Here is a 13738-nt window from a genome sequence, read left to right on the forward strand (position 1 = left end):
AGGTAATTTTGAAATTTATTTCATTTGCCGCTGTTTAATAAGTTTTCATAATTTTGCATATTTTTCTGAAATTTATTTCGTTTATTTCTTTATCTATATATATATGTATGTATGTATGTATGTATGTATGTATGTATGTATGTATGTATGTATGTATGTATGTATGTATGTATGTATGTATGTATGTATGTATGTATGTATGTATATGTATATGTATGTATGTATATATATTCAGTAATTTGATGTCATAAGTAATGTCATGGTTTAAAATATAATATTATATCATAAATATAATAGTTATAACTATTTCACCACCATATTCGATAAAGATGCAAAAAATTTATTTTCGTTCATTTTTTTATTTTATTTTAGGCTGCTTAAAATGCTTCTTGTTTTGAATGATCAACAAAAAGAACATTTGTCACTTCTTTCACAAATTGACACAGACGTCGCTAAAGAGTTCTGCAAGATTGCCGTTGATTTTATAAAAGAAGGTGTGAATACAAAAAAGTGTCAGTTGGCTGCACAGAAGCTGAATATACAATCGGATCATGTTCGTCAAAGTATTGAGGCAGTTATGCACGTTTTAAATGAATCATCAAAGTTAGAGATTGACGAAATAGATTTTAATGATTCTCTAGAAGGCTTAGAATTGCCAGAGGAATTACGTCAGTTTCTTTTAGAATGCTATTTGATAAACCGAATGGAAATTAGAAACGTATTACGCAGCATGTCGATAGCTTTACCCAAATATACAAATCTTGAATGGCGTTTCGACGTTGTCATATCAAGTCGAATGCTTAAACAGCAAACAACACCCGAGATTTTATTTAAGCTATATACACAAAATAGCATGGGTGTAATAGAAACGAAGGTTTTAAAAACAGATCCAGTAAATTTGCAGCACATGACACTAGTTTTAGACGAAGCCCTTAGAGAGCTCAAAAGTTCTCATTGTCGCCGAATTGCGAAAAATATAAAATAAGTCATAAAGCATAAACTGTAGTAATTTTTTTTTGTGTGCGGTGTTTTTTTTTTTTGTTTTCTTATTCTAATATACATATTAAATTTTAAGACAGCGAAAAGAATAATTTTGGCAAAGAAATGTTTTATATCAATATTTAATATCAAATTCCTTACTTTTCTGATTCTTGTTTACAGGAAATTTTCAACGGCAAAAACTGCGGAATAAAACATTTCAATTTCGACAAGAAAATCAATTTGTAATAATTTGCCGTTATATATTACCGTAACAATTCGTCGCCTGAGAATATATGTGGTGTAGCTCGGTTTCGATAAATCGAGTCAGACTCGCCCAACAATAATTTAACAATTTTTGTTGTTTCACAAAATTGAAAGGGAGACATCATTTCTTATTTTTTGCTACAAAACAAAGGTATCTGGAAGAGGTATTAAATTTCGTCAAGTTTTTTTTCTGCGTACTTTTGATTTCAACACTAGTTATTGTAATACCTGCAAAATTATAATTACCTCAGTAAAAATGCATTACTTTTTTTGTAAATCACTATTTTTCTGAAAAAAAAATTTTTTAAGCATAACCTCAAACAAAATCTGCATAACAAACCCAGTCTAATTGCGTAACAATTCTTTAACATTGCAACATTAAAAGAAAGACATACTATTTCTGGACCAAAATCTCCATGGTCAATCTCGATCTGATTGATTCTTAAGTTAGTGTCCATGATTATATTGATGTTATGATTGTATTTATATCAGGAAAATTCATTCGCTTTTTTTTTGTTAATGTTAGAAAAACTTTGTTCGAAGTTATTTAATGTACACTTCCAACGGAACTTACGCAATAATTGGGTTTTGTTCCTAAATCAGTTTATCATCAAAATCAGTTATGTCGAAATGGGAGTATTTTGAGGCCAGTAGTATTTTTACGTATATTTTAAAAACTCAACATATAACTGACAATTAAGAACTGTTATAGTCTTAACTTGACCATGCTGTTTTAAAATCAGCATCGATCACATAAAAGGGGAGGGGCGTAACTTATACAAATTAGTAATTCAAATGTACCGAAGTAGTCTGTTTCGAAAAGAATAAGTGTTTTTTCAAAATAGCAGTATGGTATTAGACCAGAATTAGATAAACAAAGAGGATCAAATATCAGTATTATTAATTGATCGACTTCTAAAGATATTAGGTAAAAAATTAAACCTTTTTAAGTTTATATCTTTATTTAAAAAAAAAAAAAAAAAAATTATATTATTACTTATTAGAAAAATAAAAGATGTGTTTTTTAAATTCAAAATTTTTTTATTGTGTATCAATTTAGTTCCCAAGGATTTTTATGTACTAACAGAATTTATTAACGCGCAACTGCGTTTGTTTGGTTACTATTTGGAATGTTGATTGTTTCCGTAGCAGTACACAACACAAGCGGCAGTTCAAAATAGTTTAACTCACGCTGCGTATTTTTAGCTTCATCCCCTAAGTAAGTTCTGCTTGATTGATTACGCAAAGAATACAGCACGCTGTTTTAAATAAATTGTGGAGTGGTTCAGTTTGGTAAATGAAGATTTTTTTCTCTCTTATTCAGGTTAAAAAAGTATGACATGATATGCTCACTCTTTGGATATGTCTCGCAAGTTTTTCCTTGGCAAACTGTCTCCCCAAAGACTACTTAAACAACCCAACTCAGAAGGGATTAGATTATGGTTTGCATTTTGTTGCACGCTCTCTATTTTCTAGTTTTGTAAATTGGATATGGTGCACTAGTGAATTAAATTGGATATGATGCACTAGTGAATTAAATTGGATATGATGCACTAGTGAATTAGTAAAAAAATTTGATATTGATTTAGTTCGACAAATAGGAGTCCCTTTTCTCGAAAAAGAACTGCTTACACTTCCCATTCCGGATCTGAAAGGAACAGCTAAGACACCAGTTGGTAGTATAGCTTACGAACTTACAAGGTAAAATATTAAATCTGTAAGAATCTATCAGTTATGCGTTTTATTAAACTCATAGAAATAACATGTTTTTGTGATAAAACCACACAAATTGTTTTTGTTAAAAATTGAAAGACAGCAAAGTATTGTTAAATTTTTTCAATAAAAGTTCTTCACCAGCGTTCGTTCATTCTAGTATCACAATTAAAGATGCCCTAATTCCAAAGTCCAACTTAACAGTCAATGCAGACACGGGGTTGACAATTCTGTGTCAAAATGCTGAATTAAATGTAAATTCGAATTGGAAGTACAGAGAAAACAATTGGTATGTTAAAAAATCTATCTGATATGTTCTATCTGTCTGTTTTATCTGTTTATCTGTATGTATACATTTGATTACTAAAGTGTTTTATAGGCCGCACATTAAAGACAGTGGTTCTGTTATATTGACAATGAAAGGAATCAACCTTGATATTTCGATAGATTTAGGTAATTTATACGTAATTTTTTTAAATCTTTTTTTGAAAGTGATAAAACGCTGTGATTAGAAAAATCAACCTGTTGAATGTACAGGCGCTTGCAAAAAAATATATGGAGAGATGGAGGGTGGGGGTGGAGAGTGGGAAATTTTTAAAAAGGACTTTTAATCTCTTTTTATAAAATTAAGCAGCTCAATCATTGAAGTCGCATGTTTAGGCCACTTTCACCTTAGACATAGGGAGAAGTATTTTGGAAATCTTGCATAATTAAAGAAAACAAATAAAAAAATGCTTTTCAACTCAATATTTTTTAGAAAAAATTCTTTTCCGAGAAAGATTTATAGAAGTGGTGTTAGCTAAAAAAAAATTCCCTGTTACTTCAGAGGTTACCCATTGTCAACATCTAAGGATGCTCATGATTGCATGCACTCATTATTTGAAAAAGGCTTTTTTCTTTTATAGAATCGCACAACGAAACTCACCCTTCAATTGAAACACGAAAATGTTCGTTAGGAATCAATGAAGCCCATTTAAAATTCAGCGGCGGAGCCAGGTAACCAGAAAGTAAACTTTTTATTAGATCTGACTTTTTATAGAAAAAATTTCATTAAGAAAGATTGAAACCAGTTCACAAACATTTAAAGATAAAAAATATTGATTTTGGTTTAGTTTTTAAAAAATTTTATTTTGCAGCTGGCTGTATAACTTATTTTCTGATACGATAGCCAATGAGCTGAAAAGTAGCATTTCAGAAGAAGTAAGTTTTTATATATCAGAGAAATTGTATATAAAAAATAAACTAAGCATTAACAAAAAATTCAATCCTTCAAATATTGTTGTTCCATCAAATGTTTAACTCACACAAAAGTATCAAAAAAAATTATACATAAATATAAATTCATCACACCAAACTTTTACTGTTAAACCCATAAAAATTTTTGACAAACTCACCAAAATTCGATTTTCTTGTAAAATTTAGATTTTATTCGTTATTCATTACATAAAAAAAAAAAAAAAAAAAAAAAAAAATCCTGATGCTCACTTTAACTCTATTATTTTATCATTACACGTCATCATTTTATAACTATCTGTAAGGTTTCCATACATTTTTTGCAGGTATGTCGAGCTGTATCAAAGATGATCGATGAACAAGGCAACAAACTTATAACTCATGTCCCTGATATTATAAGTTCAATCAAAACACAGATCTCCTTGCTTACAAATGATAAGAAAGAAATTGCACATACAAAAAAATGAAATGAAGAGTGTGAGTACAGTGCAACTATTTTAAGTAAAAGAAAGTGGATTTGGAATGTGGATTGTAGATTGTAGAAGGTTTTAGTTCATGCAACTCTACTTCTCAATAAAGTACTACTTACAAAGCAGCAAAAAGAAAAAAAAAATCATATGAAAGAAAATTAAACGACATCTACCTTTCAAATTAATTTGTAAATATTTAAGTAGGTGGCATAAATTTGGTTTTTAAGCGTTTTAAGTTATTTTTCTTTTTTGAACAGAATGAAAGGCATATCGATCGTTTAAGTTTTAAAAGCTCATTTTTTATTATCATAACTAAAAAGAAGTTATAGTCAATCGGTGGAAACCACTGATTGTTTGAATTTTACTCTGAAAATTATTACTCTAAAAGATTAAAATATCTATAGATAAAAATCAAGTGCTTCAAAATTTTAGATGTTATCTTATTACCCATCATTAATTCCTATGCATAGGAAAATTTCCTGCGTTTTTTGATTAAAACTGATAGGTTTCGTTAGAAATTTATACCATTTTTTTTTTTTTTTTTTAAAAATTACAAAAATATTTCAATGTTAAAAAGAATTGAAAAACAAAAACAACTGTCTTATTTTTCAGGTTACAGAGGGAACTCCCAAATTTCCTAACCTTTTAAGAAAAAAAACAACACGATTGTAAAAGAGGAATAAAATGGCAATCAGGTTTAAAAGCAATCAAATCACATTCCCCTAAAACATGAAGTAGACTGCAATCTATTAAGGAGCTCATTATGAGCTAAATATCGTAGAGCTTAAAAAAAAAAAAGGGGGGGGGGGAGTTTGTAAGTTATCCAAAATATTTTAGTCAATCAAAAACAATAGCAAGTTCGCATACGACATATTTTAAAGAAAATAGATATAATACATTATCTACAAAAAGTTAAAAAAAATTATGCAATCTAATCTATAAATAAACGCAAAATATATTTTCCTGTCTAACTATATTTTTCTAATACTTCCATTAAGTAAAATTATTAGGCCATAGTAAATGAAATGTTGACCAACAAATATCTTTAAGTGTTTGGTACTCAACTAGTTGCTGACTCAATCCTCGCATAATCATCCGTGTCTATAGATTTACAGAAGTAAATGGCGTATTTAAGTTTTTCTTTAAGTGTTTCGTAGTTCGTGTACCTTGGCATTTTAAGCAAAAAGAAACATGTGTAAGACTCAGGAAGGTACTCATCCGGCGGATTGTATTTATCCAAAACCTTAAAATATGCACGTACTCATATTAACCTGATACAGTATCATATCAAATATATAAATTAATGTACATTGAGGATTATATCAATGCACAGTATACAGTATCATATCATATTTAGAAATCCAATGATAAAGGTAAAGGAAAATAAAAAGATCTTTTTTTTACCTGAAAGATAAAATCCTTCCCGCGGAAATCTGCGTGTGTTCTTGGCAAGCGTGCTCGCCCCCAAACGAACCTGAGAAAAAGTGATCGTTCATGATTGGAAAATTCTTCCAAGACGCGCCAAAACCAACTTACCAGCGGCGAAAGAGGATCAACCCCTTTGTATGATGTTAAAGAGCGCAACTCCTCCACCGGAATCTCTGGACTTCCACAAACAATTGTTTCAAATTCTGAACCGGTGAACAGTGATAATATAGGAACGGGTATTACTCGAGCCATTCCAAATCGAATCCATCCAACTACTTCATCAAACTCATGAAGCTTATAGTGAAGTGCACGTTTTAGGTACTCCATTTTGTTTGACTCGTTGATTGTTTTATGAACTTCACTTAAAACAACTTCTTCTCTGCTAGCATTAAGGACAACAAAAGGTAACTCAACGTCTTCAAGGTCGACAACTTTTACTGTAAGTAGATAAGAATACATAGCAAAAAAACCCCGATCCATATCTCCAATATCTTCTAAAGTGATGCTTGAACCAGCTAGGAGTTTCCAGATGGGCTCCGCTAAATGCAAACTCAGAGGATGACCAGTTCGTACAGCTATTCCAAGTAACACACCTTAATTAAAAATAGAAACCGACCAAATGAAATAATAAATACCAATCGAAAGAAATAAACTTTCATCAAATCATCTTACTTAAAAATGGATTTGATTTAAGAGAAAAATGAATCATACCAAAAAAATGAAATAACTCTCTTGCTTTCGGATGCTTAAGATCAGAATTTAGCATAAAACAGTCGTAATCTTGGTCATTCTCTTCTATGTTATTGGGAGTGGGTAACAATATAGGAAGACTCCCATTCCTTAATTCTTCACACATTTCCGCTAGAGATTCTGAAAATCCCCCGCCGCAATCATCGACTGACTCACCTACAAACTTTACTTTCCACATACGATTAGGTAAACAAAAGCTGTCTGACGGAAATTCATTAATTTTCCAAGCTAATTGAGCAAACAATGATTGATTAATACTGAAACCACGCAGTTGCCGATGCTTTACGACCTAATACACCAAAATTTAAATTTGAGCAAGATTCAGTAGATGAGCAAATAAGAAACTCGTATTTTTAGAAAGAATAACTTACCCTATTAAGTTGTACAACAGGGCCGTGTTGTTGGTCACGAATTGAAGTCGAATCAACTATTTTTCGCATTATGCCTTCCTGAAATCAAATAAGTTAAGTAACAAGTTTGGAAATCGTTTGACAAGAGAAAACTCTTTCACAGATGAAGAAAAACAAGAGAAAACTTTCATTACACAAAAATAAATACCTTAAATGAAAAAAGGATGATGCGTCTCAGAGAATTGATCATAGGCTCCTCAACAGCAGAATCTTGTGGAACAAGATCCAATAAAGGGAGACAAGCACAAAGTGATTTTGAAAAGTTATGTAAAAGAAAAGCTCTATCACGAAGTGCATCCATGGGTAGATGTTTTAAATGATTATATTCCACCGGAACTTCTAATGGTAAACTTCGTCTTTCACTTGTTTTATTTGTAGACCAGGCGATCGTGTGAGCTGATCCACAGGATATGCGATCGATCTTTTTGTTCTATAAAAAAGAAACAAAAAAAACGCCATAAATTAACTAAGAACTCTCAACATGATACATGTCATGAACTGTACATGATACACACAAAGAAAATTCTTTGAAACTAATGGTTTTAAAGCTTGAAGACGAAATTGGAAGATAAAATTACTTGTAAGACTAAATTTAAAACTGGTGTTTGGCGAGCTAAGGTTGTGCCATCACCGAGCTGACCCTCATCATTATCGCCCCAACAATAGACTTCTCCATCATCAGTGCAGACAACACAATGCAAAGAACCACATGAAATTGACGTTACAACTTTATTCATAAGCGCTGTTACTATCATTGGACGGCGCATGTGCTCTTCAGTGCCATGGCCTAAGCGATAATAGTCTCCTTTTCCCCTTATTTAACAAGACCAAAAAAAAATATTTTTTTAAAATACAGAACACGTTACAATATCGAATAGCTTTTTCATCTCTATTTTACAGGAACATCTTTATTGTTAGAAAAACTTTTTATTAAGAAAAAAAAAAAAGAAGAAAAATTTAAAGATCTACAAATTAATAATGCTAACTCACCATGTGTAAAGGATACCATTTTTTGTAAGAGCCATTGAGAATTGTGAACCACATTCTACCTTCACAACTCCTTTACCAGCTAAATCTTCAATAATCATAGGGACTTTACATCCGTCACTTCCACCTTAATGCAAATAACATTCAAAAATATCACAAATGGTTATGCACAATTCTTAAAGAACCTATTTTAGAAACTAAAAAACTGACCTCGACCCAATTTTCCATAATCACCATCACCCCATGACCAAACATTATCATCGCTTGTAATACACAAAGTCTGTGCATCTCCACTACCGCATGCCACATCCGTAACAAAATAACACTGCAATGCTTCAACAAGTTTTGGCTTTAACTGGTCTTCTCCATCACTATGACCTTCATAAAAGAAAAAAAAACGGTGTTATTTATAAACATGTTTCACATTTAAAAAAATTTTTATGATAAAAATGTATGACATCAATATATGAACATACTATATTGATGTCATATATTTTTATCATAATAATCTACTATCATTGTACAATGTAAAGTTTACTATCAGGTGCAAGATATGAACACTGAATAAAAAATCCAATTTAATTCATGAAAAGATTTTACTTACGTAAGAATTTAAATGAATAAAATTTTTTTGACAATTTTGACATTTTTCAAAACTGAAACAAAATAAAAACAGTAAAGAGTTAAAGAATATAAAAAATATTAACTCACCAAGTCTTCCGTATCGTCCCTTTCCCCAAGTATACAATTCCCCATTTGCACCGATTGCTGCACTGTGAGAACCTCCAGCACATATATTGGTTATCACCTTTCCATAGAAAAATTCAATTCGTTTTGGTTGACTATTTGTTCTATCAAAATTTAAGAATTAAAAGGTAAAAGTCAGTTCTTTTAATCAACAATCAAACTAGAAAAATATTTAACTTACTGTCGATTTCCATGTCCTAACTTCCCATCATCTCCCTCTCCCCATGAAAAAACTTCTCCTTCAGAGGAAAGAGCCAAACAATGCCTTCCACCAGAGTGAACGGAAACTTTTTTAATATTTATATGTTTAATAGATTCTAGCAAGCGAGGAGTAGTTACTGTATCTGAATAACCCAGACCAAGGCGGCCATTGTTTCCATAGCCTGTTGCAAACACCTTACAACAAAACACATACCCAGTTAAAAAAAACTCAAAGAATATTTTCAAAAATTAACTTTTCTCAAAACCAATTTTTAAAATGTTTGTTTCTACTATGTTGCTATTTAGCTAAAAGCTCCTGGAAAATACATAAATATAATGATTCTTATTTTCTTTAAAATTCTTTCTCAAAAACTCTTTTGCATTTGTCAAAAATTTGCTTTTTTCTTTTTTTTTCTATACCTTTCCATCTGAGTTAACAAAGAAAAAAGTTTGCTCTCCTCCAATTATTTGTACAGGCTTGATGGCAGCAATACTTGAACAAAGGATGGGTGCTTTCACTTTAACACCACTTACACCACCAAGTTGACCTCTGTGATTGTGACCCCAACCATAGACAGTCCCAGTTCCAGCCCAAATCATGTTCCAATCCTGCGATTTTCTATTAGAAAAGATTTTCATTAGCTATTTAAATTTTATAACCCCAGACATTAAGCATTTCTTTTGACAAGGCTTGTAAAAAAAACCTTTAATTATAAATTAAATTCAAGGATTTTCAAATTATAGTTAACGGAATTTGAATTTCTGTTTGCAAAATACAACTCCCAATTAAGAATATTTGTTCTGCCATTTGCTCGATGAAGGGATACTTACTAATTTACAAAAAAAAATCTTTGCAAACTTAAGTTTTATAAAATTTTACATTTCCACTTAAAATTGAAATGTAAAAACTTATTTAACAATAACTTCTTGCATAAAATTTACCTGTTCATCCATGTAAGAAGTTGCCAATCTTCAGACTTGCTAAAAACATCATGTTGTTCATAATTGGTTGATGGAGACTCATCAGGTTGTAATATCTCCACTAATTTCTCTCTTACATCAGTAGCAAACTCCTTTGGTAGAGGTGTGTTTTGAATGAAGCTATGTGCAGTTCGAATGGTAGTGCAATAACGAGAAAACCATGCCCACTGTTGCTTGTCTGAGCAACATGGCAAGGAGTCCAATCCAAGCGAACATGCAAACAATGCCAATGTCTATATAAAGCCATAAAATAAAAACTGACATATCTTTATGCTTTTGTGAAATAACAAACAAAATAGCAAAAACATGTAAAACAATTTATGAGATAAATGATGAGAACCAACCCTTAGAAAAGATGAAAACATCAGTTGATCACCACGCTTTATCTTTTTTTCTTCAAATATGTATTGTTCAAGTAAGGCTTTTGGGATTCCAGTAATAAACTCTGAGAGCGGTGAGTTAAAGACAGCCTGGAAATGAAAAGAAAAAACTTGTTTAAAACAACAAATCCAAAAAAAGTAGAAAACCAAGTAATACTTTTTGTCATTACATACTTCAACAAAAGTTAATTAAGATATATGAAAGAAAAATAAATAGCAAAGAAATTTATTCTTCTAAAAAAAATCGCTACCTCTTTATTTTGTTGATTCCCATTGTGCCTAAGCTTGCACACAAAGGTGCTTTGTGTCTGGCTGCAGTTAAAAATCATCGGTATATCTACAGGTGGAGCATTATGGGATAGTAAAAGAGCATGCAATTTAGAAAGCATCCATATTTTGTCTTTGGTGTCAACCAATTTTAATGTGATGCATTTACAAAGAGATGAAATTATCTTCAAAATTGTCAACTCGTCTTGAACTTTACTTGTGATGTCAAAACCTAAATTTTTTTTTAAATAAAATCGCCAAAGAACACATCCAAGATTAAAAACAAGAAAATATTGCACAATAAAATTATAATAAGTTAAGAATTAAAATGTTTAGAACTCATTAGAACTCAATTACCTAAAAGTTTCTTAACAAACTTTAGACAAGGAATTTCCAACACTGCCTCGTCAGATAAACAATCTAGATCAGTCTCCTCCATGGGTATAGCTGGAATGACAGTAAAACGAAAACCCCACAATCCACCAGGGCTGTTGGTTGTAAATTTCCAATTTACTTCATCACCAACTACTTTATGCTTAACACTCCATGAATCGAGGAGATCTCCTGTTTTCTCAGCTATTATCTTTCCATTTTTATCAGTAAGAATCAGTACATCATGTTTAGCCTCAGTTTGGCATTGAGGATCAAATTCAACTTCTAAAAATGCAACACCAGGATACTTAACAGTACCTAGCAGCAAAGCTCCAGGTGCACCATTATAAGGATGAGGGCTTTCTTGAGTAATTGGTTTATACTTCTCTTGAATTAAAACAGATTGTCTATGCTTTTCTTCCAGCTCATGTATACAGACATCTACCAAATGCTTGGAAATCTAAAAGATTGTTTTAACAAATGAAAAAAAAAACCAACCAAATTTTAGTGCACTTTAGGTAAAAACATAAATTAACACTCAAACAAACCTTCATATTTTTTGCACAATTAATTTTGAGATAAGATTCAATAATCTGCATATTCTTTTTCGTTAAATGCCCACACAGACCAAGTTTATAAAGATTCAGAATTTGACTAATGTAATCATTTTCATCAGTATAATTGTTCAAGACTTCATCAGAATTTTCAATCCACGTGCATAAAATAAAACGTGCAAGCAATACTTCTAGCGCCAATATGATATTTTTTAAAACTTCTTCTTTCAATGAAACTGAACTGATTTGCATGACTGATCTCATTAAAGAAGGTCGATGCTCTTTAAGAAACTTTGTTAAGCCAGAAACAAATACATCATCATTCTCTTTTACTTTTATTAGACTGGTTGCCATTGGATCATGATTTACTTCAAAAAGAATTGGTTTTTCAATAATACAAGCTGAAGATGTAATTTCTGTCCAAGCAATACTGTGAGAAGAACCACAAGCAACATATTTTATATGATTATTCTCCATTCCTACTACTTGAGTAGGAACTTTCTTAACATATGTCTCTCCAGTTCCTAACTGTCCATGATCGTTATCTCCCCAAGAGAAAACCTTTTAAATAACAACAGTATGTTAATGATACAAGTAATTAAAATTTACCAACTAATTATCTTATTACACTCAGAACAAGTTTAATAATAACTTTATGTACCTCACCATCTTGACTGACAGCCAGACAGTGTAAAGTACCTACTGCAATATCAACAACATGTTTTCCACGCAGACCTTCTACAAGTTTTGGTTCTCGAACATGATTATCTGTACCATGACCAAGCCTGTAAAAATCTCCTTTGCCCCTAAAAGAAAATTTATTCGAAAAGACAACCAATTATGAGAGTTAGAAACTTAGATATTATTTGTAAGTTAAAATAAAGTTAATAAAATTCCAAGCTAATGCAGCTAACTATGAGCTAATGCAGAAAGTATTTCTCTTAGTAAATAAAAAGTACCAAGTCCAAACAGTTCCAGTTTTCGTCAGAGCAACTGTAAATTGAGCTCCACAAAGAATTTTACAAACTTGCAATCCTCGCAATTGCTCTACTTCAACTGGTATAAGGCATCTTTCACTTCCACCTCGACCCAGTTTACCAAAATCTCCATCTCCCCAGGACCATACTTTATCATCATCTGTAACACATACTGTTTGAGCATCTCGGCTACCACACGATACTTGGATAACATTATAACCAAGAAAATGAGTCACCTAAAAAAAATTCTTAAACTTGTCAATCACTTATAACATGTAATATTAAGATAAATAATTTTTAACTATTTTTTTTTTAATTCTGTTTCCAAAGACTCAGACTTACAAATTTCGGTTGTAATACGCTTTCCTCATCTCCATGCCCTAAACGACCGAAATCACCAAGACCCCAAGTGTAAAGATACTTATTTTCAATAATAGCTGCAGAATGAGCACTTCCACATGAAATATCACTCACAACTTTACCAACAAAAGCCTCAATTAGTTGTGGCTTGTTGTATGATCTAAAAGTCAGAGATAAATTTTTTAAACTGCATTAAAAAAAGAGAATACTCAATGCTTTGTAATGGTTTTAAACTTACTGTAGATTTCCATGACCAAGCTGACCATATTCTCCATCACCCCAAGAAAAAACTAAGCCATCTGATGTTAAAGCCATGACATGTTTTCCTCCTGAATGGACTGACACTTTAGTCACTATTAACTGACTGAGGCCACCAATAAGATGAGGAATAGTCACATTACCAGTTACATCTCCAAGACCTAACTTACCAAAAGATGATTCTCCGCAGGTGTAAAGTTTACCTTTATTTGTAATAAAAAAGGTAGATTTTGAACCCCCAGCAATAAACTTACATTGAAGTGAAGAGAGATGGTCACATAAAGTTGCAGACTTAATCTAGAAAATTAAAATTACTGTGATTGAAGATTTTAATGAGTTCTAAACAAATTCTCATAGTTTTAAATATATAAACATTACATCATAATGTAAAAAAAATTGATTCAA

General features: G+C 31.4%; 3 protein-coding genes across 6 annotated transcripts in view; 2 read left to right on the forward strand and 1 right to left on the reverse strand.

Moving 5' to 3' along the window:
- Positions 1 to 364: 364 nt before the first annotated feature.
- On the forward strand, positions 365 to 4896 carry LOC145187869 (bactericidal permeability-increasing protein-like). 2 transcript variants are annotated; one of them, XM_090079625.1, is made up of 9 exons: positions 365 to 1409; positions 2306 to 2464; positions 2570 to 2687; positions 2835 to 2946; positions 3119 to 3247; positions 3338 to 3411; positions 3864 to 3954; positions 4095 to 4158; positions 4518 to 4896. In XM_090079625.1, the coding sequence occupies exons 3-9, from the start codon at positions 2591 to 2593 to the stop codon at positions 4656 to 4658; spliced, it is 708 nt and encodes a 235-aa protein (XP_089935751.1). In that variant the 5' UTR covers positions 365 to 1409; positions 2306 to 2464; positions 2570 to 2590; the 3' UTR covers positions 4659 to 4896. The 2 variants fall into 2 exon arrangements, with proteins under 2 accessions (XP_089935751.1, XP_079920506.2); XM_080064380.2 differs by lacking the exons at positions 365 to 1409; positions 2306 to 2464 and having other exon boundaries at positions 2487 to 2687.
- On the forward strand, positions 383 to 1000 carry LOC145193634 (COMM domain-containing protein 2-like). Its single transcript, XM_080071098.2, has one exon. The coding sequence runs from the start codon at positions 383 to 385 to the stop codon at positions 983 to 985; it is 603 nt and encodes a 200-aa protein (XP_079927224.2). The 3' UTR covers positions 986 to 1000.
- Positions 4897 to 5519: 623 nt separating the features above from the next.
- Positions 5520 to 13738, reverse strand: part of LOC145183109 (E3 ubiquitin-protein ligase HERC2-like) — a 28531-nt gene continuing 20312 nt past the window's right edge. For all 3 annotated transcript variants that reach the window (XM_090079622.1, XM_090079620.1, XM_090079621.1), the window contains 20 exons: positions 13314 to 13630; positions 13058 to 13235; positions 12698 to 12951; positions 12400 to 12544; positions 11733 to 12299; positions 11170 to 11644; positions 10797 to 11044; positions 10510 to 10635; positions 10127 to 10398; positions 9605 to 9803; positions 9165 to 9379; positions 8948 to 9087; positions 8447 to 8614; positions 8240 to 8363; positions 7828 to 8062; positions 7398 to 7679; positions 7211 to 7288; positions 6801 to 7128; positions 6066 to 6682; positions 5520 to 5904 (listed from right to left, as the gene is read on the reverse strand). In XM_090079622.1, the coding sequence (XP_089935748.1) occupies positions 5722 to 5904; positions 6066 to 6682; positions 6801 to 7128; positions 7211 to 7288; positions 7398 to 7679; positions 7828 to 8062; positions 8240 to 8363; positions 8447 to 8614; positions 8948 to 9087; positions 9165 to 9379; positions 9605 to 9803; positions 10127 to 10398; positions 10510 to 10635; positions 10797 to 11044; positions 11170 to 11644; positions 11733 to 12299; positions 12400 to 12544; positions 12698 to 12951; positions 13058 to 13235; positions 13314 to 13630 (5151 nt within the window). In that variant the 3' untranslated portion in view covers positions 5520 to 5721. The remainder of the gene's footprint in view (positions 5905 to 6065; positions 6683 to 6800; positions 7129 to 7210; positions 7289 to 7397; positions 7680 to 7827; positions 8063 to 8239; positions 8364 to 8446; positions 8615 to 8947; positions 9088 to 9164; positions 9380 to 9604; positions 9804 to 10126; positions 10399 to 10509; positions 10636 to 10796; positions 11045 to 11169; positions 11645 to 11732; positions 12300 to 12399; positions 12545 to 12697; positions 12952 to 13057; positions 13236 to 13313; positions 13631 to 13738) is intronic.

Source organism: Hydra viridissima, unplaced genomic scaffold, assembly GCF_058129835.1.
Source record: "Hydra viridissima isolate aposymbiotic clone 2 unplaced genomic scaffold, HvirCarnegie_v1 scaffold_2, whole genome shotgun sequence".
Lineage (NCBI taxonomy): Eukaryota > Metazoa > Cnidaria > Hydrozoa > Anthoathecata > Hydridae > Hydra > Hydra viridissima.